The 20,245-nt window shown below is 49.4% G+C and overlaps 1 protein-coding gene across 1 annotated transcript in view; it reads left to right on the forward strand.

Moving 5' to 3' along the window:
* The window catches only part of LOC138580072 (gastrula zinc finger protein XlCGF26.1-like), a 392,628-nt gene that overhangs the window by 223,728 nt on the left and 148,655 nt on the right, over nucleotides 1-20,245 (forward strand). The window contains exon 6 of the mRNA XM_069650324.1: nucleotides 11,837-11,941. Within this exon, the coding sequence (XP_069506425.1) occupies nucleotides 11,837-11,941 (105 nt within the window). The remainder of the gene's footprint in view (nucleotides 1-11,836; nucleotides 11,942-20,245) is intronic.

Consider the following 20,245-nt stretch of genomic DNA (forward strand, 5'->3'; position numbering starts at 1 on the left):
GTTCACAATTGGTCTCCCTCATTCAGGCTCGGACCATGTAATTTTACTTTCTAAGCTTTCCTCTTTGTATCAAAAATCATATACTTTTGATTGTGCAATGGAATTTGCTTAAACCGTTGCAGGACCACTTCGATTCACTTTGTTTCTTATTCTCATCTTTTACGTTTGCTTCTGCCACTTCTAGGCAGGATACCTCACAGAGACCTTCGATTGAGCACACTCGCGGTGCCGGACCACTCTATCGCTGGTATTGTATCTTTCTCTGTTAAAGTTCAAACATCCATCAGCAATTAAGCGTTCCTTGCTTCTTTCATCACACGTGTTACCAATCTTTGTTCTTATGCTCTTTATACAATGTTGCCACTTTGAACCTTGACTTCAACACGGACTGGTCTTGCATCGGTCTCCCCAACTCACTGTCTGTGTTAATCTCTGACGCTGCTTTGATCCTGGAGCCAAGGACGGTACGACAGCGGCTGCTGCTCCTCCCCGACTCAGTCAGCCATGCAGGGAGGCACCCGGTATCTCCATCATACAATGCAGGATTCTTCAGTCTGGTTTCCTGGTCTTACACTTTTTAATCTGAAGGATTCTGGAAAGTAATGGTTTCTTGTAGGAAAGGTCAAGGGTATCTTCCTCCTTGCGCACCCTTCTTGGTTTGCCTTCATTCTTCCCTCGTTCAGCTGCCATCTGGAAAATGCTGTTCCTTCGTGTGCTTTGCCTCGATCAGAGTGTGCTCTGATGCTCCGCCTTTTATCCGTGTAGTGAAGCTTAATGGAAGTCAGGTTTGAGTGGCCTTGCCTGACCATGGTAGTGGGACATGTCGGGTACAATGCTTGGGTGTGAGTATCTCCCAGAGCGGGCTGTCCATGTGAAAGTGTTTGTAAAGGGAAAGTGGGGTGGGGGGTAAAGTTCCCAAATATCCTACCGGGTAGGATGGGGTAAAGGTGCTCCAGGGAGGGGGATACCACGTCTAACCATCAGGTGTCCCACTCCCCGAAGACCCCTCACCCAGGTGATCCTCCCACAATGGTCCACCACCAGGAACTGGATCTAAAAGCGATGGCTGTGTCCTGGCCACCTGGATGACCGATCCCCGAGGACTAGTGGGTGAGACACCTTCTGGTTTCTCACAGGTCCATAACCTCATTAAAGTCACCACCTAACACCCATGTGTTAACGTGGTTGTGAAGTATCAGCGCTTGGAGGTCGTTCAGTAATGCAAATGTAAGTGGGGGAGGAACGTAGATAGCCACTATGCCCCAGGTTGCCCCCCACAGTTTACCCTTCACCCGAACAAACCTACCCCTAGGATCAGATCGAAACTGTGGTTTGGAAGGGGATTGTCTTGTATAGGAGTATCATCGTACCCTGTGCCCCCCGTGAGAAATCCGCATGAAAGGCAGTTTTATAGTTGGTTCTAGTTTCTCACGGCAAGATGTGTTTCCGTCAGGGGTGCACAGCCCATTTACATTCCATGTCAACAAGTAAACTACTACCTCATTAGCCATTAGCCATCCTCCACAAGAATTTATAGCAAGAGTCGGGCAAAACCTAGAATTGCCCCCTCCCTCCATGCAACAGGCCAATCCCGACATCCGTGTTCAACCCACCCCTGCACATCGATACCCAAGCAAGGCAAACAAACCAAATACTACAAAAATGAAAACTTCCCTGTGCCCCCTCTTCCCCCCCAACTTGAAGCACCTGTCACCCTAATGCCGTGCCAAACTGACACGGAAAATCAGAATCAACCAAGTGCAGGTTGTCGAATGAAGCAGCCAGTGCAGCCTCAGCCCCCAGCCAGGGGCTGCCTACGAACGATAACCCCATGATGAAAACATGTGGACCAATGCCATCCCGGCGGCAAGTTCATGGTCTGAAACTCAAACAGTACTGGGGCGATCTGGCTCCTGCCTTGGCTTCCCTCCTGGCGGCTGAAGTCCAGGTACAGATAAGATCTGAGTTTCCTGCCAGGTCCATGCTTCCTTGGGATTATTGAAACGGTGAACTGTCCCTCCATGGTACACCTTAAGCTCTGCAAGGAAGAAGAGGGTGTACTTGACACCATGCCATAACTCCTTTTCTTTACATAGTCAAATGATTGACGTGCCTTCTGAATCTCCCTGGTATAATCCAGAAAGAACCCTAACTTGTAGCCGCCGTAAGTAATAGGGTCATTTGCAGCAGAGCGTCCTGGTCTCCGGAATTGAAGAGTCCTTCGATTATTGTGCGAGGGGTGCACCCGGAGTGGGGCGACCCATCAGGATCCTGTGGCCTCTTTCTATAGAAAATCATTTGGGGAGTTTCTGGAGCTAACAAGTCCGCAAGCTATTGTTCCAAGAAGTACTCCATGCTGGGCCATTCCTCCTTTTCCGACACCCCAAGGGTGCGAAGATTCTGTCCTCTCCTCTGCTTTCCAGGTGCGTACGTTTCTGGGAAAATGCCAGTAGTTGCTTCTCTATGCATTTAAGCGCATGCTCAGAGTCCAAAATGTGCTGTTCTGCCTCTCCCACCCTGGAAGCAAGTTTCCATAAACCATGCCATAAAAAGGACACTTCCACTGAGAGGCCATCAATTTTTCCGTCAGCGGAAGATCTGTACTCTCCTGTGGTGCCCATGACGTCCATAAGGGAGATCTGAGAGTCTTGCACCTCCACTCAACTCCTGCACTGCACTTGAACAGTTAAAAAGCTTGGCAAAACTTCAATTCCGGTAGCTGTAAGTCAAGCACACAAACTGGTGTCTCTCTCCCTGGCTATACGGTTTCCTGCAGCACTCTGAGGAAAATGCAACCAGCTCTGAGATTGGTATCCAGGTGGCTTACTGTTGAGTTGATTGGTCCCACCAATTCAAAGGGAGAAGTCGCCCTTGCAGGGGCTTCTCTGTCGAGGTGAACTTGGCTATTTGGACCTGCTGCAGGGCTTCAACGGCCAAACCAACGGTCATGGAGTTGCAGCAGCCGTCGTCTTCAAACTCGTCTTCGGTTCTTTCGTTCCAGTGGTCGACTCTGCTTTCCAGTCCCAGATACTCGCCTTTTAAACAGTTTTCTCCCTTTCATTCCAGCTTAGCTGACACTCACCCAGTAGGGTGTCTGTCCTTGCTGGACAGTCAGCCACCCAATCACGCAGAGTGCATTTGGGTTTCCTAAGAGACTAAGCACAGGGAGTTTCGGGCAGCACCCTCACTTCCTGCCCACCCCAGAGACTTGAGCGCCATAGGCGGTCTTCACTCCTGAAGCCCGCCAAAGGTGAACGAACAAAGGGACCAAACCTGGTATGGCGCACAGACACAAACACTAGAAGGATCTTTCCAAAAAGAAATGGCGAAAAAAGAAGACCGGGACCTGTTTAAACAAAGGGTGCTCAGACGCCATCTTGAAAAACATGGCTCCCGCGATTTAACGCTATCGGAGCTACAAATGGTTTGCAGTAGGGAAAAATCATGGTAGTTTGTTGTAAAACCACTACCACCAGCCATTCTGAGAGGAAAGGGTTGACTGCGAAATGAGTATCTAGACACAGGAGATACTGAGTAACCCCTCCAGCACTCTATTGTGAGATAGTGTGTGCTGGGTCTAGGAATTTGAAAAGACTAGTAAAGTCAATTTCACTTTACTTTCTCTGGGAAACAATAGTTTATCCCAGAGAAGGTATTTAAACCTAAGGACAGCCTAAAGCCTAACGGCGGAGTAGCGGCAGAGTAGCAGTCTCAGGCAGTGACTGCAGGCTACTCTTTTCTTCAGTCTGTTTACTGCGTTTGTTCCTGACCACCTGACCACCATTCAAAAGCTCCCTGACACCGCTCAGCGGCCGCGGAGTAGCCGCAGAGTAGCAGTCTCAGGCAGTGACTGCAGGCTACTCTTTTCTTCAGTCTGTTTACTGTGTTTGTTCCTGACCACCTGATCACCATTCAAAAGCTCCCTGACACCGCGGAGCGGCCGTGGAGTAGCGGCAGAGTAGCAGTCTCAGGCAGTGACTGCAGGCTACTCTTTTCTTCAGTCTGTTTACTGTGTTTGTTCCTGACCACCTGACCACCATTCAAAAGCTCCCTGACACCGTGGAGCGGCCGCGGAGTAGCGGCAGAGTAGCAGTCTCAGGCAGTCTATGGCAGCCATGGACGCCGGGGACGCTACTCTGCCTTTTTCGCTAACCATGACTTTATGTGATAAAGACTCTCAGCAAAGGAGTTCACGGTCCCGTACACGAGCCGAAGTGGGCCGAAAACTGCCTTCAAGCTCAGAGAAAAGTCTGTTATATTCAAAGCAGACCAAACCGACTGCTACAGCAACGACACAGAGTCCTGTTCTGAGTCAAGTATCCACAATATCGACGCCTGGGAGTAGCAGAAGCTTCTGTCCGAAAACAACTTGGTCAAAAGAGGAGGCGACGGCAAAAAATACACTCCCAGTACTGGGAACCCAGCACACTGATCTGTGCACTAACGACGAAGAGTTGCGGGGAGCTGACATCTTCCCCGGACGCCAAAATCGGGACCAAACAACCTCAAATTCACCTGGGCGATATGCGGCTCTGCTGGAGACCCCGGGCGGCGTCTCCTACGGACTAGGCCTTGTCCTGTCAGCCGCGAACGCCCCGCCGCCTGTCGGAAGACGGACGGCGTCGAGCTCGGCGGTGATGGGAGGAGCCAGTCCGGGGGAGCAAGCCGCTGATCGGGAGAAGCCGTGGGTTAAGGCGCCGGCAGACCTAGTGGAGCTCCCGCGGGTGGGGCTCCCGGAACAGGAACCCACGGAGAAGGTCACGGATCACGGTGTAGTCTCGCCTGTAGCGGCCGTCCTGGAGGGCCCCCTGGTGGATGATCGGTGCGAGACAACGACGGAAAACGCACAGGGTGAACTTTTGCAGAAAGTTCCCTGCTTACACGACCAACTGGCAGGCAAACCGGCAAGGGTGGCGGTGGAAATCCATCCGCTCCCACCTAGTATGCCCACCACAGCAGGATCAGCAGACACAGTTACATCAAAAGCCAACGAGACCATGGGCAACACGGGCCACCCAAACGGCTGTCAGTCAACAAAATCACCGGACATACAACCTGATGAAGGACCGTGCTATAAAAAAACGAAAACCACGCTGAAACTACAGTGGAGATTAAGTCTGGTATGGCCAGCCTGGAAACCGCAAAACCTGTCACTGACAAAATACAAAACATTGATTATAATGATGAAGCAAGACCCAAATATCTTATGGAGAATGGGGAACCAGAGGACTGGTTCCCTTCAGTCGAAGATGCAAACCAAATGGCAAATGACTTAAACTTATCTGCAACAACTACGCCAAGCAGGGACAAAGGAAGAATTTTCGGACATGACCATTCGCCCGAGAAATCACAAGAAAAAAGACCGGATATGGTGATGCTTATGGCAGCGGTGGCGGTCGCAATGGACCCCTTTACCAAGCTTTATGAGGCCATAAATGAATCATTAAAGGACAATAGCTCTCTACTGGCAATAATGCATGCAAAGCTTGCATATTTGGAAGGGTATGTCACTGCGGTGGACCATGAAAAAAATAAGGCTTGTACACTGCGACCTTGGCCGATAGCGCCAGAAGGAACGAAAAAGACCTCTATATCGGCAAGCATCGAAAAGGGGTCTCAAACCGTGCTTAACGTCCAAAAAAAAATTCAATCCCCCCCAAAGTCGACGGAGGAGGCGTATTTGCTCATAATCGAGCAAACTTCACCAGTCCAACTGCCAACCAAAAGGTCAAAGCCTACAAGTATACACCTGCGACACAATCTATTAAAGAAAGATGATGCCGCCAGTGGACACGGACCAAAGAAGGCTCAAAACATTGCATCCGAAAAAAAAGTCCACAAATTAGTGAATAATTCAAAGAACTCACAAACGAAGACTACGGAAGCAGTTACCAATAAAGACTTCTCCATTTTTGCAGAACGCAAGCTGCCAATGACACCAGTTGAAACTAAGGGAAAGCAACTTGTATTCTGCCTACCAGTTCAGGAAAAGAGCTTCAAAGATAGGAGAAAGAATTATGGTGATGGAGCGTGCCCAAATGCAAATTCAAATTGCTCAACTCCAACAATCCCAGAGGCTGCTTTGACCCCAACTGGCATGAATCAAATGGAGGCTTCCAAAGTCTTAAATACCTCAAAATCTACAGAAGATCTTCTGATGGAAGAAGTCCTTGAAAACTTGAATCAATCTTGTGAACCTCCTTCCCTAGAACTTATCGAGACATCAATGGAAAAAAGGATAAAAGGTGACCACAAAGCGGAATCCCGATCGGAGCAAGGATCAAAAGACGTAGGAGGTAAACACCCATCTCTACCATTGAAGGATCGCTGTAAGAAGATTACTCACTCTGTTAACCGGAGTCCTGCTAAACAGGACGAGAATGGATGTAAGACCCCGAGCCAAGGACCACAAAAACCACACTCTACAAAGGCTAGTGATCTAGAAAATCGGCGGGGAGAGAAATATCCCTCATCTACATCCGGAAATGAGGCTCAGTACCAAGACAGATACAAGAACCACCTACGGCGAGAAGATCGCGCAGCGAATAGAAATGAAAAAAACAAGAAAGAGAAGATAAAGGACGATGGGTACCACTTAAAAAGCGATCTAGAGATCCGCCTGCTTTCAAAATTGAACAAATTGGCATCTGCCATGACTATGTAATCCTGAATAGAAGAACTGTGATGGAGTTGCTACACAGCATACCGAAACTAAGACCAGTGGAATCGAGAGATTTGCAAATAGTGGAGCCGATTCATGAAGGCCGCCGAGCAACTGCCTATCTATTTATTTCCTCAAAATCTGTCAAACAGAGGCTGCGCGACTCCTTGAAACACTTCCTAAAAATGGGCTACGACATAAGTGAATTTGGTGACGAGAGAAGAGCTAAATGGGAAGACCCAACTAACCCAGTCCAAATAACCGCTCAACGAGGAAAGGGTATAACTCCTCAAACGACAGATCCCCTGAGGCTAGGAGACAAAAACATTTCCAAGAGAACCGTAATACGGAATATCGAGAAGCATGGGCGAATGAATCAACGAGAAACTCGCCAAAGCGAAGATTTCATAAAGAAAATACCAGGAAACTAGACCCACAGGGCAAACCTTCAATGAGTAACAAAGAAAGTGATGAGGTGGAAGTGACAAAATATGACAGAAAACCAGCTGGGCCATTACTGCCGACCAAAAGAACGTGTACACAGAATGTGCAATCGGCACAAAAAGGCAACGAAGACAAGGAAAAATCAAATCCTTTGCAAAAGATGTGGGCATGGCTCCCGAAAGCTCTAGGCCCCCAAAAAAATAGCAATCCAATGCCATTAAGAATTCTGGCAACGACGACTTGAAAAGAGGCCCAACTACAAATCTAGCTAAACTCTGCTCATGGAATACTCGGGGGTTTATGCACCTTACAGTACGGGGTGACGTGAACTTTGCCTCTTTTGACATCATGTGTTTTCAAGAGACATGGCTTACCACAAAACCTATTTTAGATGGTTTCGAAATAGCCTTTGCAACAGCCAAAAAGGGACCGAAAGGCCGACCCTCCTCGGACTTGATAACTGCAGTTAGAATGCGCAAGGGAATGAAAATGATTAGAATCCTGACACTTTCTTTCCTGATGATTTCAGTACAAGTAAAATGGAAGTACTGGGACGCATTACATAACAGATCTGTCTCGACAACAGCAATAATCATAAACTTGTACTGGAACCAAGAAGCCATCTCAAACAAGGATTTTCTAGATATGGTCGAACAAGAAATCGATAAAGCATACATTGTACACTCCGAAGTCTATTTATATGTTTGCGGCGACTTGAATGCTGTATGTGAAAAGAAACCGATGAGAACCAAAGCTGAAGCAAGGGGTGCAGCTTGGTCATTACTGATGAAATCTAAAGACCTGTTCAATGTGGCCGCCACATTCGGGAACTCAGTTCAGTATCCAACATGGGAAGGTCGTGGTTCTGAGTCAACAATAGATTACATCTACGCCTCATCAGCCTTACTGTCTATCATTTCATCCTTTGACGTGGTTAAAACCAAGGCGAGCGACCATAATCTTCTATGCCTGTCCTTGCCAACCATTTCAACTGAAAAAATAGCCTCGGCCCCAAAGCTTGTAACAAATGCAAATGGAACTCGACTTGCATTGAGCCTAAACAATATCATCTCTCTGACAAATACCTACTCCAAGTTAGAGCTTCAAGAGCATGTCTCTATCCTTCTTTACTACAGTGATCTCCTGAACGTCTTCAAGAAACCGAGTTTGAAGAATAGAACAACTACGAACAAATCAATCCACACTTACGACCAAATCTTGGTCGAGAAAAGACGTCAACTCAGGAAGGCCAAGAGAAGGTTTGTGAAAATCAGATCTGACCCTAACAAACAAATTTGGATCAGTGAGCTAAAAGCTTACCAGTCATGGCTGCGAGACCATCGTCTCGCCATGTATCAAAAAGATTCGGAAGACATGTTGCGAAGTGTGTCAACCAAAAACCCGAGAGCATTCTGGGCCCTGATAAATGCAACGGAACGGATCAATTCAGATGCCTTAATCAACGGCATTGCAGAGGCTAAATGGACAGAGTTTTTCGCAAACCTTTTCTTCGATCCAAAGGTTGGCACCGAAACTACAGAGGTCCAAAGTACAGAACCCTGGGTGGAGCTTCACGACCTTGAAGACATAACGTACATTTTGAAAAAATTTAAAAACTGCAGGGCCCCTGGGCCCGACGGCCTGACAAATAGGCACCTAAAAGAACATCCTGAGGCATGGGCTAAATTCATATGTGCGGTCTTCCGAAGATTGACAGTGGCGAGGGTTCTACCTGAATCTTGGACCACCGCAGTTGTTGTACCTATTTACAAGAGAGGGGCGAGAGACGATCCTAAAAATTTCCGGCCTATTGCCCTGTTGAATGTGATTGGCAAGGTGTACGGTTCCTTACTTTTACAACACTTCCAAAGGCGGGCTAAAGACGCACCCTGCGAAGATCCCCTTCAATTTGGCTTCAAAAAGAATGTGGGAACAACAATTAACATTCTAACGGTTAACATCTTAAAATACAAAAGCCTTGCGGGCGGCACCTGTACCTACATGGCTTTCATCGACCTAAGACAAGCCTTTGACCAAGTTAACAGAGCGAGGCTCTGGGCAAAGTTAAGGTCCTGGAAGTACCCGGCGTCTATTCTACATCCAATCATAGCACTACATACGGCCACAAGGATACAAGTGAGGCTTGATTACCAAGGCATACTTTCGGTGGAGATCCCAACCAATCAGGGAGTCAAGCAAGGCTGCCCGTTGGCCCCGGCATTATTTCTGAGCTTCATCGGCGACTACAAAGAATCAGAAGCAAAGGTCAGATCATTCCTTCCGCATATTGGCCAAATGAAAATCTCGAGAATTATGTATGCGGACGACATCATCATCACAGATCAAACTGCAATAGGGCTGCAGAGACAACTTAACAACTGTGCTGATTACATCAAGGCAAATGGTCTTGAAATAAACAAGCCCAAGACCAAAATCATGTTCTTTGGGAAAGGCAGAAGTAAAAGCGACGCATATGCATGGTCTTTGGAAGGTGAACACATCGACACAGTCACAGAATTCAAATATCTGGGCATTGTGGTGGATAACTCGCCAAGGGAGATTGCAATGCAAAAACATCTGCTGCTAAAAATAAAGAACTTAATATCGCAGGCTAAAGCGATAGATATGGTCGCTTCTCCCTTATACCAATTGTGGACTCCTACAAGGCCAAGGTAGTTTCTACACTGGTCTACGGAGCTGAAGCAATGCCGGGGTTGCCACACACCATCTGGACGAAACTTGAAAGCCAATACTGGAGAGAGGTCCTGAATCTACCAAATTCTACTCCATTGGTTTTGATCAGACGTGAAATGAGCCAACTCTCACTTGCCTCGATAGTGGAAAGGAACAGTTTGATGTTGTTTAGAAAATTACTGCTGGAAAATCGCCCTGAGCTTTTGGAAGCAATAAACATAGAGGCAGCAGGAGAGCGCCTGGCTGTCCTGAACAAATGGTAGAGACCAAGAAGAAAAATTAGACTCTATTCAATGTTCCAAAAAGGAGTTGACGGACAACCCGATGAAAATCCAAAATAAATTAAACGAGCTTGACTGGATACTTACTTTGGAACAGGCCGCTTCGTACAAGTTAACCTCGCACCTGCCACAGACGTTCCACAAACTACACGAATCACAAGCGTATGTGAAAAGATAACCAAACCGCAAGCTGAGGAATATCTTTATAAGAGCCCGCCTCAACTTACTCCATACGAACGAAATGTTGATGATACGAGGCCTGGCGAGTTCAAACGTTTGCAGATTTTGCAATGATCCGGCTATGGTGGAAACGACCAAACATCTATTGTTAAGGTGCCCAGAAGTAGAGGCTATAAGAGGTCCTTACTTGAAGGAGATATTATCTGCAGCCCACACTTTCGATGTAGAGACTTGGTGGGCGAGGTTAATTGGAGGCGGACGAACTACTTGGGTCACTGCCACAGCAAATATTTTGGACACAATTCTGTCAACTATAGAAAAACGACCATAGGTATACAATATTCAAACGGAAAGGAATGAAACGCAAAAACAAAAACTTTTAAAAACCCTCCTGGGTTAAATAAAGTATAAAAATAAAGGTTTCCCTGTGTCACTGCACTAAGAGTGCTGTGTTACACAAAGGAAAAGATGATGCCTATGGAGTTGGTTAGACTCCAGAACCAAAGAAAACACACGAGTAAAACGCATCAAAATACATGAGTGGGAAAAAAGGCTCACACTCTCTCCAGGAAAAAAAAATCAAGTTATCAGAATCCAGCAAAGTTGCTGGGGGTCTCTAAGGAGAAGGGAATTAGCACATTTTTGAGAATTCTCCATAACACCGCTTTCCTAACTTTATCCTTGACTGTGGTGCCACACGTCGCCGACCCAGGGGGCAGGCCTAAGGGCTCCACGGCAGAGGGTCTGGTAGGGTTTATTCGCAGCCTCAGTGAGGTACCATTCGCAGCTCAAACAACCATATCATGTTGGGAGAATGCCTCGCCTGTTCTTCCCCACTCAGATTCTTATGTCAGCCTAGGTCCTCATGCAATGTGCCCTCCTGCGGCAGCTGAGGGTCACAATCGAGAGCCCCCAGTCATCAGGATGCCACGTGCCACTGCTCAGTTAAACTCAGCTGCTCACCAGGGACAGGTACACCCCCCAGCCCCCACATGAAAAAGGCAGTGCTGCTGCCAGGATATGACTTCTAGCAGTGTGGTTTTATTCAAAGACTGCTGGGGCTGCTAGTGGTTGTGTGGGGCCGCCAGCGCTTCAGCAGTGTATGCCACTCCTTCCCGCTGCGCGCGTGCGTGCGTGTGAGTGCGTGTGTGTGAGTGTGAGCTAGACCTTTCTGTATGAAATGTTGCAGATCGCTGGTGGTCTGGGAATCGGGCATACTTGAACCGTGCTTAATCTTGTAGGTCTGGCAGCTATTGAACTGGTTTCCCATCTAGTTAATTGTTTACAAGAATACAATTGACAATTTTGTTTTGGACATGTCACACTTGATAAAATAGTTAATTTTGCAGATAACTGAATGTTTCTAACTAAAGGTATCTGAACATTCACAAGAATTGCTTTACCGAAGATCAGGTCGTTTGTTTCAGTGTCTGAGATTTTCCACGTCTTGGGTCTTTTCCCATAAGTTAGGCACTTATACGAGGAACAGGGACACCCTGGTATTGTGCGTGTACTGTGATGTGTTGCCATGCCTGGAGATGTGTTTATAAGCAGAGTTCCTGCTCTTCTCTTGTAGAACATGAGGATGCTGCAGAGATTGCCACATTCATCGTTCAAGAAGACGGAGTATCCGACTCTGTGCGTCGCCAGGACGCAGAGACCGGTGGCAATACATCCACAGGTGCGTACCAGATAGACTATACGTCAACCCTTTACCCCACGTGGCGGCACTTACCCAGGACTAGGCAACAGAAGTGCTCGACATCCATTCTTAGGAGTGAAACACGGCAGATTAAGATAGTTCTTGTGCTCAAGGTGGTAAACTTTGACCCTGGGGGAGTCGCTTCTTAACCTGACTAATTCATTATTTCCTCCCCAAAACCTCTCAGGGTGTGCAATTCTGTGTGCTGTGCTCCATGGGAGCCCCTAAGACTCCCGGTGCAGAATGCTTCAGAGGTGCCCCGCAGCTGTTTTCATGAGCAGGTACCCCACCTCTGCTGGCTACGCTGCTCACTGCTCACTGCCTGGCAAGCCTGTGTGGCTGCAGCCCAGGTACCCCTCCTCTGCTGGCTACGCTGCTCACTGCCTGGCAAGCCTGTGTGGCTGCAGCCCAGGTACCCCTCCTCTGCTGGCGATGCTGCTCACTGCCTGGCAAGCCTGTGTGGCTGCAGCCCAGGTACCCCTCCTCTGCTGGCTATGCTGCTCACTGCCTGGCAAGCCTGTGTGGCTGCAGCCCAGGTACCCCTCCGCTTCTGGCTATGCTGCTCACTGCCTGGCAAGCCTGTGTGGCTGCAGCCCAGGTACCCCTCCTCTGCTGGCGATGCTGCTCACTGCCTGGCAAGCCTGGGTGGCTGCAGCCCAGGTACCCCTCCTCTGCTGGCTATGCTGCACACTGCCTGGCAAGCCTGTGTGGCTGCAGCCCAGGTACCCCTCCGATGCTGGCTACGCTGCTCACTGCCTGGCAAGCCTGTGTGGCTGCAGCCCAGGTACCCCTCCTCTGCTGGCTACGCTGTTCACTGCCTGGCAAGCCTGTGTGGCTGCAGCCCAGGTACCCCTCCTCTGCTGGCGATGCTGCTCACTGCCTGGCAAGCCTGTGTGGCTGCAGCCCAGGTACCCCTCCTCTGCTGGCTATGCTGCTCACTGCCTGGCAAGCCTGTGTGGCTGCAGCCCAGGTACCCCTCCGCTTCTGGCTATGCTGCTCACTGCCTGGCAAGCCTGTGTGGCTGCAGCCCAGGTACCCCTCCTCTGCTGGCGATGCTGCTCACTGCCTGGCAAGCCTGGGTGGCTGCAGCCCAGGTACCCCTCCTCTGCTGGCTATGCTGCACACTGCCTGGCAAGCCTGTGTGGCTGCAGCCCAGGTACCCCTCCTCTGCTGGCTATGCTGCTCACTGTCTGGCAAGCTTGTGTGTCTTCAGCCCAGGGACCCCTCCTCTGCTGGCTATGCTGCTCACTGCCTGGCAAGCCTGTGTGGCTGCAGCCCAGGTACCCCTCCGCTGCTGGCGATGCTGCTCACTGACTGGCAAGCCTGTGTGGCTGCAGCCCAGGTACCCCTCCGCTTCTGGCTATGCTGCTCACTGCCTGGCAAGCCTGTGTGGCTGCAGCCCAGGTACCCCTCCTCTGCTGGCGATGCTGCTCACTGCCTGGCAAGCCTGGGTGGCTGCAGCCCAGGTACCCCTCCTCTGCTGGCTATGCTGCACACTGCCTGGCAAGCCTGTGTGGCTGCAGCCCAGGTACCCCTCCTCTGCTGGCTATGCTGCTCACTGCCTGGCAAGCCTGTATGGCTGCAGCCCAGGTACCCCTCCGCTGCTGGCTATGCTGCTCACTGTCTGGCAAGCTTGTGTGTCTTCAGCCCAGGGACCCCTCCTCTGCTGGCTATGCTGCTCACTGCCTGGCAAGCCTGTGTGGCTGCAGCCCAGGTACCCCTCCGCTGCTGGCGATGCTGCTCACTGACTGGCAAGCCTGTGTGGCTGCAGCCCAGGTACCCCTCCGATGCTGGCGATGCTGCTCACTGCCTGGCAAGCCTGTGTGGCTGCAGCCCAGGTACCCCTCCTCTGCTGGCTATGCTGCTCACTTCCTGACAAGCCTCTGGCTGCAGCCCAGGTACCCCTCCTCTGCTGGCTATGCTGCTCAGTGCCTGGCAAGCCTGTGTGGCTGCAACCCAGGTACCCGTCCTCAGCTGGCTATGCTGCTCACTGCCTGGCAAGCCTGTGTGGCTGCAGCCCAGGTACCCCTCCTCTGCTGGCGATGTTGCTCACTGCCTGGCAAGCCTGTGTGGCTGCAGACCAGGTACCCCTCCTCTGCTGGCGCTGCTGGCTACGCTGCTCACTGCCTGGCAAGCCTGTGTGGCTGCAGCCGAGGTACCCCTCCGCTGCTGGCTATGCTGCTCAGTGCCCGGCAAGCCTGTGTGGCTGCAGCCCAGGTACCCCTCCTCTGCTGGCTATGCTGCTCACTGCCTGGCAAGCCTCTGGCTGCAGCTCTCCTGGTTCCGTGTCCGGTAGCTTTGTAATGTCTTGCACGCCTCTTCTTCCTCTGTGCTGAATGTGTGTGTTGCACAGGAAGCAACCAATAGTCCATGTGCATGTAGCCTGCTCTGGTGATTCTGGGGTCTTATTAAGTAAGTGCTGTCTGTTCTCTACCTTCAAGTGATCTTCTGCCAGTCATTCCTTTCAATGGGCTCCTTTATTTGGGAGGTCATTTTCTAGTGCAATTGTTGCCTGCACCTGGGCTTTATTCTAGTGCTGACCATGTGAACAAATGGTTATGATCAATCAATGCTGAACCAGAGCTGCAGGTAGCCCCTGTGGTATTACTAACTTACACATGCGATTACAAACAGCCCTACTAATTACCACATGGTACTAACGGCAAACTTCAATAAACTGATAGGACCTGACTGAATACAACACAATGCTGAACCAGAGCTACAGGCAGCCCCTGTGGTATTACCAACTTACACTTGCCATAACAAACAGCCCTACTAGACCTGACTGAGTACCACACAATGCTGAACCAGAGCTGCAGGCAGCCCCTGTGGTATTACTAACTTACGCATGCCATTACAACCAGCCCTACTAGCACCTGACTGAGTACCACACAATGCTGAACCAGAGCTGCAGGCAGCCCCTGTGGTATTACTAAGTTACACATGCCATTACAAACAGCCCTGCTAGAACCTGACTGAGTACCACACAATGCTGACCAAAGCTGCAGGCATCCCCTGTGGTATTACTAACTTACACTTGCCATTACAAACAGCCCTGCTGGGACCTGACTGAGTACCACACAATGCTGAACCAGAGCTGCAGGCAGCCCCTGACTGAGTACCACAAAATGCTGGACCAGAGCTGCAGGCAGCCCCTGTGGTATTACCAACTTACACTTGCCATTACAAACAGCCCTGTTAGGACCTAACTGAGTACCACACACTGCTGAACCAGAGCTGCAGGCAGCCCCTGTGATATTACCAACTTACACATGCCATTACAAACGGCCCTACTAGGACCTGAGTACCACACAATGCTGGACCAGAGCTGCAGGCAGCCCCTGTGGTATTACCAACGTACACTTGCCATTACAAACAGCCATACTAGGACCTGAGTACCACACAATGCTGGACCAGAACTGCAGACAGCCCCTGTGGTATTACTAACCTACACTTGCCATTACAAACAGCCCTGCTAGGACCTGACTGAGTACCACACAATGCTGGACCAGAGCTGCAGGCAGCCCCTGTGGTATTTCCAACTTACACTTGCCATTACAAACAGCCCTACTAGGACCTGAGTACCACACAATGCTGGATCGGAGCTGCAGTCAGCCCCTGTGGTATTACCAATTTACACATGCCATTACAAACAGCCCTAATAGGACATGAGTACCACACAATGCTGGACCAGAGCTGCAGGCAGCCCCTGTGGTATTACCAACTTAAACTTGCCATTACAAACAGCCCTTCTTATTACCACAGAGTAAGTACTAACTGCAAACTTCAATACACTGATAGGACCACACATATACAGAACAATCTTACATTTTACTAAAGCTACAACAAACAAGCAGGAAACTGCCTGTTTGACAAACTCTGCTCTAGTGTTTTCCACAAACTATGAAATAATCTATCCTAATTACCACAATGTACTACTGATTTGGACAAACTACCTTGCAATATCCCACAAATCTCCACAGACTAATACCTCAAATCTCCAAAGCCTGACCTGTAGTACCTCAAAATATTCAACAAAATTCCCAGAATGTACTACAAATGAGTAATGCAAAGTACAACAAAATATCAACAACTACTAGAACATTCCTAAAACGAGTAACGCAAAGTGTCAAGAGTGCTACAAAGTACCACTAACTAGTACCCCCAAATTCTACACGTTGAATTATTTTTACTTTTGTGTCCTTTCCATCCATATGTTAGGTTTTCTATCCCTTGTGTTATTTACTCTGTGTTCTTTGCATCTGTAACTGCTCCGGGCCACCAGCGCTCCAGGAGACAGCTAAAATGTTCTGAAGCCTCTCTGTCACTAGGAGCATCTCCTGTGCCAGGTCTGGTGTTTTCTCTTTAGTTTAACTATACTCCATTTTATTCATTTGAGATGAGCATAGACTACTGCTCCCAGAATGCAATTAACGGAGAAATCGAAGCTCAGGACTGGTGGATGGAGTCACCTGTTAACCTTGGATGGAGCACTTAGCCTACTTTAAGTTGTTTTCCTGTCAATTCTGTAGCACACCTTCTCATACCACAGTATGTCTATTTTTGTGTCCCCCTTAGTTTCCCCTTGTCTTTCACTCTTATGTTTCCTCTTCTCCTGCTTTTCACCCCACTCTTGCTTCTCCGCACAGTGCTGCTTTCCCTCAGCAGGCTATGTTTTGTGGTATTGGGTCAATAGACCTTTTTTTTCTAAAAAAAAAATAAAAGATCTCGAAAGACTGCTCTGTGACCGCACAGAGCAGTCTTTCTAAATTGAACTGTCAGCCCCTGCGTCGCACACGAGTGTGCCCAGGGACTGACAGGCACACCAGGACCCGGAAGCGGGCGCGATGCAGAACGGGTAAGTGTGTGTGTGTGTTGCGTGTGTGCTGTTTATTTCTGGGGAGTGTGGGGGATGCTGAGGGAGGGGAGTTTGGGTGAAGGGGTTAGGGGGGTGAAATACCCTGATTTTGAACAAATCTCATTGGGGGAGGGTGGGTGTGTGGAGGTGAGGCAATGTGGGTTTTCGCTTTTTGTAGGCTGCTCAAAATCGGCGGGAACAAAATCTGTCTTTCTGTCGGACAACCTACAAAAAACAAAATGATCGCATAGAAGCATGTTTTTCTGCGGCCTTCCCCATGGTGGAGGCAGGTGATTTTGCTGGCTGTGTGCAGTCACTGTTGAAGCAGCAGTTTTGCTCCTAAATGAGAAATCCCTTTTCTGTTTCTTTTCTTATTGGCAGTCTGGTGGGGAAGGGTTGCAGCAGCCAATCGTGTGGCACCAAACCCATTCTGAATGTAAGAATGTGAGCTGCCCAAGTTCAGCACTCTTTCGCTGCCCCTGCCATGCCACAAACGCCCTGCCCCACTTACCTGGGCAGTCGCCACCTCACCGTTTCCCTGTGCAATATCCCACAGACCAGACCATAGAAATGGAAGAGAAGATCTGATGGCCTTACAGGGTGGCCATCTCTAGTGAGGTTTATTTTTAAGGCTGAACCAATGGGGTGTATTGGGTGGGAATATCCCAGGGACCATCATAGAATCATCCTCTATCCTGGGGTTCCTGCTTCCAGCGGTGGAGAGGTACTGCCCCTTCAATTTGAGAGAAATGACTCCAGTGCAAGGTATTGCATAATACTCAAGAGGCTCCTACTCTCTGAACGGACCAGCTGATACTAATGACTGCCGAGTGTTCTCTTGCTAGGCAACTACTAAAGAGGCTCCTACTCTCTGAACTGACCAGCTGGTACGAATGACTGCCGAGTGTTCTCTTGCTAGGCAGCTGCAACTCAAGAGGTTCCTACTCTTGTAACTGACCTGCTGGTACTAATGACTGCCGAGTGTTCTCTTGCAAGGCAGCTGCAACTCAAGAGGTTCCTACTCTTGTAACTGACCTGCTGGTACTAATGACTGCCGAGTGTTCTCTTGGTAGGCAGCTGCTACTGAAGAGGCTCCTACTCTCTGAAATCACCAGCTGATACTAATGACTGCCGAGTGTTCTCTGGCTAGGCAGCTGCTTCTCAAGAGGCTCCTACTCTCTGAACTAACCAGCTGATACTAATGACTGCTGAGTGTTCTCTTGCTAGGCAGCTGCTACTCAAGAGGCACCTACGCTCGTAACTGATGAGCTGACACTAATGACTGCCGAGTGTTCTCTTAGTAGGCAGCTGCTTCTCAAGAGGCTCCTAAACTCTTAACTGACCAGCGGATACTAATGACTGCTGAGTGTGCTCTTGCTAGGCAGCTGCTACTCAAGAGGCACCTACGCTCGTAACTGACGAGCTGATACTAATGACTGCCGAGTGTTCTCTTGCTAGGCAGCTGCTACTCAAGAGGCTCCTACTCTCTGAACTCACCAGCTGATACTAATGACTGCCGAGTGCTCTCTTGCTAGGCAGCTACTACTCAAGAAGCTCCTACTCTCTGAACTGACCAGCTGATACTAAGGACTGCCGAGTGTTCTCTTGCTAGGCAGCTACATCATAAAATGCACCCCTGCAGTGATTTGGAAGTAAATGACCACCTACCTATTCAGATATTCAACCATTTTAATCCACGCCGGCCCACATCTCTAAGGCACACGGATCCAAGGCTGATGCCTGTCCTAGCCTGTCGTGCCGCATCTGAGCCGCGAGGCGCGAAACTATGCCCTTTTTCCCCACTTCTTCAACACCTGGCAAGGCAATCCACTTCCAACGACTCCAGACATCCGCTTGATTGGCTGCCCGTCCTCTGATCACGCAGCCCGCACTGCCGAAAGGCACGAGCCGGCTGTGGTCCCTTGCACCAAGGTCCCCGCTATAAGGACCTGTCCGCTGCGAGCCACGAGAGAGCGGTCTGATCTCTCTACAAATCCGGATAGCAACTACACTACCACTGGAGCCAAGGTAAGCGCCTGGCTCTAGATAAACAATGGCGCTCTTAGAACTACTAGTTACCTAGCCGCTAACTCAATCTGCCCTCTGACTATTCTACATATGAGCTACCTTGTTAGCGTGTCAGTATGTCACTTGATTTTAGCTGCTACTCTCAATGTGTTTGCTAGTCACCCCATTTACATGCTATCCTGCTAGTGTGCCAATAATCCGAATCTAGCTGCTACTCTAAATGTGTTTGCTAGTCACCCCATTTACATGCTATCCTGCTAGTGTGCCAATAATTCGATTCTAGCTGCTACTCTATACGTGTTTGCTAGTCACCCCATTTACATGCTATCCTGCTAGTGTGCCAATAATTCGAATCTAGCTGCTACTCAAGAGGCTCCTACTCTCTGAACGGACCAGCTGATACTAATGACTGCTGAGTGTTCTCTTGCTAGGCAACTACTAAAGAGGCTCCTACTCTCTGAACTGACCAGCTGGTACGAATGACTGCCGAGTGTTCTCTTGCTAGGCAGCTGCAACTCAAGAGGTTCCTACTCTTGTAACTGACCTGCTGGTACTAATGACTGCCGAGTGTTCTCTTGGTAGGCAGCTGCTACTCAAGAGGCTCCTACTCTCTGAAATCACCAGATGATACTAATGACTACCGAGTGTTCTCTGGCTAGGCAGCTGCTTCTCAAGAGGCTCCTACTCTCTGAACTAACCAGCTGATACTAATGACTGCTGAGTGTTCTCTTGCTAGGCAGCTACTACTCAAGAGGCTCCTACGCTCGTAACTGACGAGCTAATACTAATGACTGCCGAATGTTCTCTTGCTAGGCAGCTGCTACTCAAGAGGCTCCTACGCTCGTAACTGATGAGCTGACACTAATGACTGCCGAGTGTTCTCTTGCTAGGCAGCTACTACTCAAGAGGCTGCTACGCTCGTAACTGACGAGCTAATACTAATGACTGCCGAATGTTCTCTTGCTAGGCAGCTGCTACTCAAGAGGCTCCTACGCTCGTAACTGATGAGCTGACACTAATGACTGCCGAGTGTTCTCTTGGTAGGCAGCTGCTTCTCAAGAGGCTCCTACTCTCTGAACTAACCAGCTGATACTAATGACTGCTGAGTGTTCTCTTGCTAGGCAGCTGCTACTCAAGAGGCTCCTACGCTCGTAACTGATGAGCTGACACTAATGACTGCCGAGTGTTCTCTTGCTAAGCAGCTGCTACTCAAGAGGCTCCTACTCTCTGAACTGACCAGCTTGTACTAATGACTGCCGAGTGTTCTCTTGCTAGGCAGCTGCTACTCAGGAGGCTCCTAAGCTCTTACCTGACCAGCTGATACTAATGACTGCCGAGTGTTCTCTTGCTAAGCAGCTGCTACTCAAGAGGCTCCTACTCTCTGAACTGACCAGCTT

Source organism: Ambystoma mexicanum, chromosome 3p (assembly GCF_040938575.1).
Source record: "Ambystoma mexicanum isolate Mex_15411 chromosome 3p, UKY_AmexF1_1, whole genome shotgun sequence".
In the NCBI taxonomy this organism is placed as follows: Eukaryota; Metazoa; Chordata; class Amphibia; order Caudata; family Ambystomatidae; genus Ambystoma; species Ambystoma mexicanum.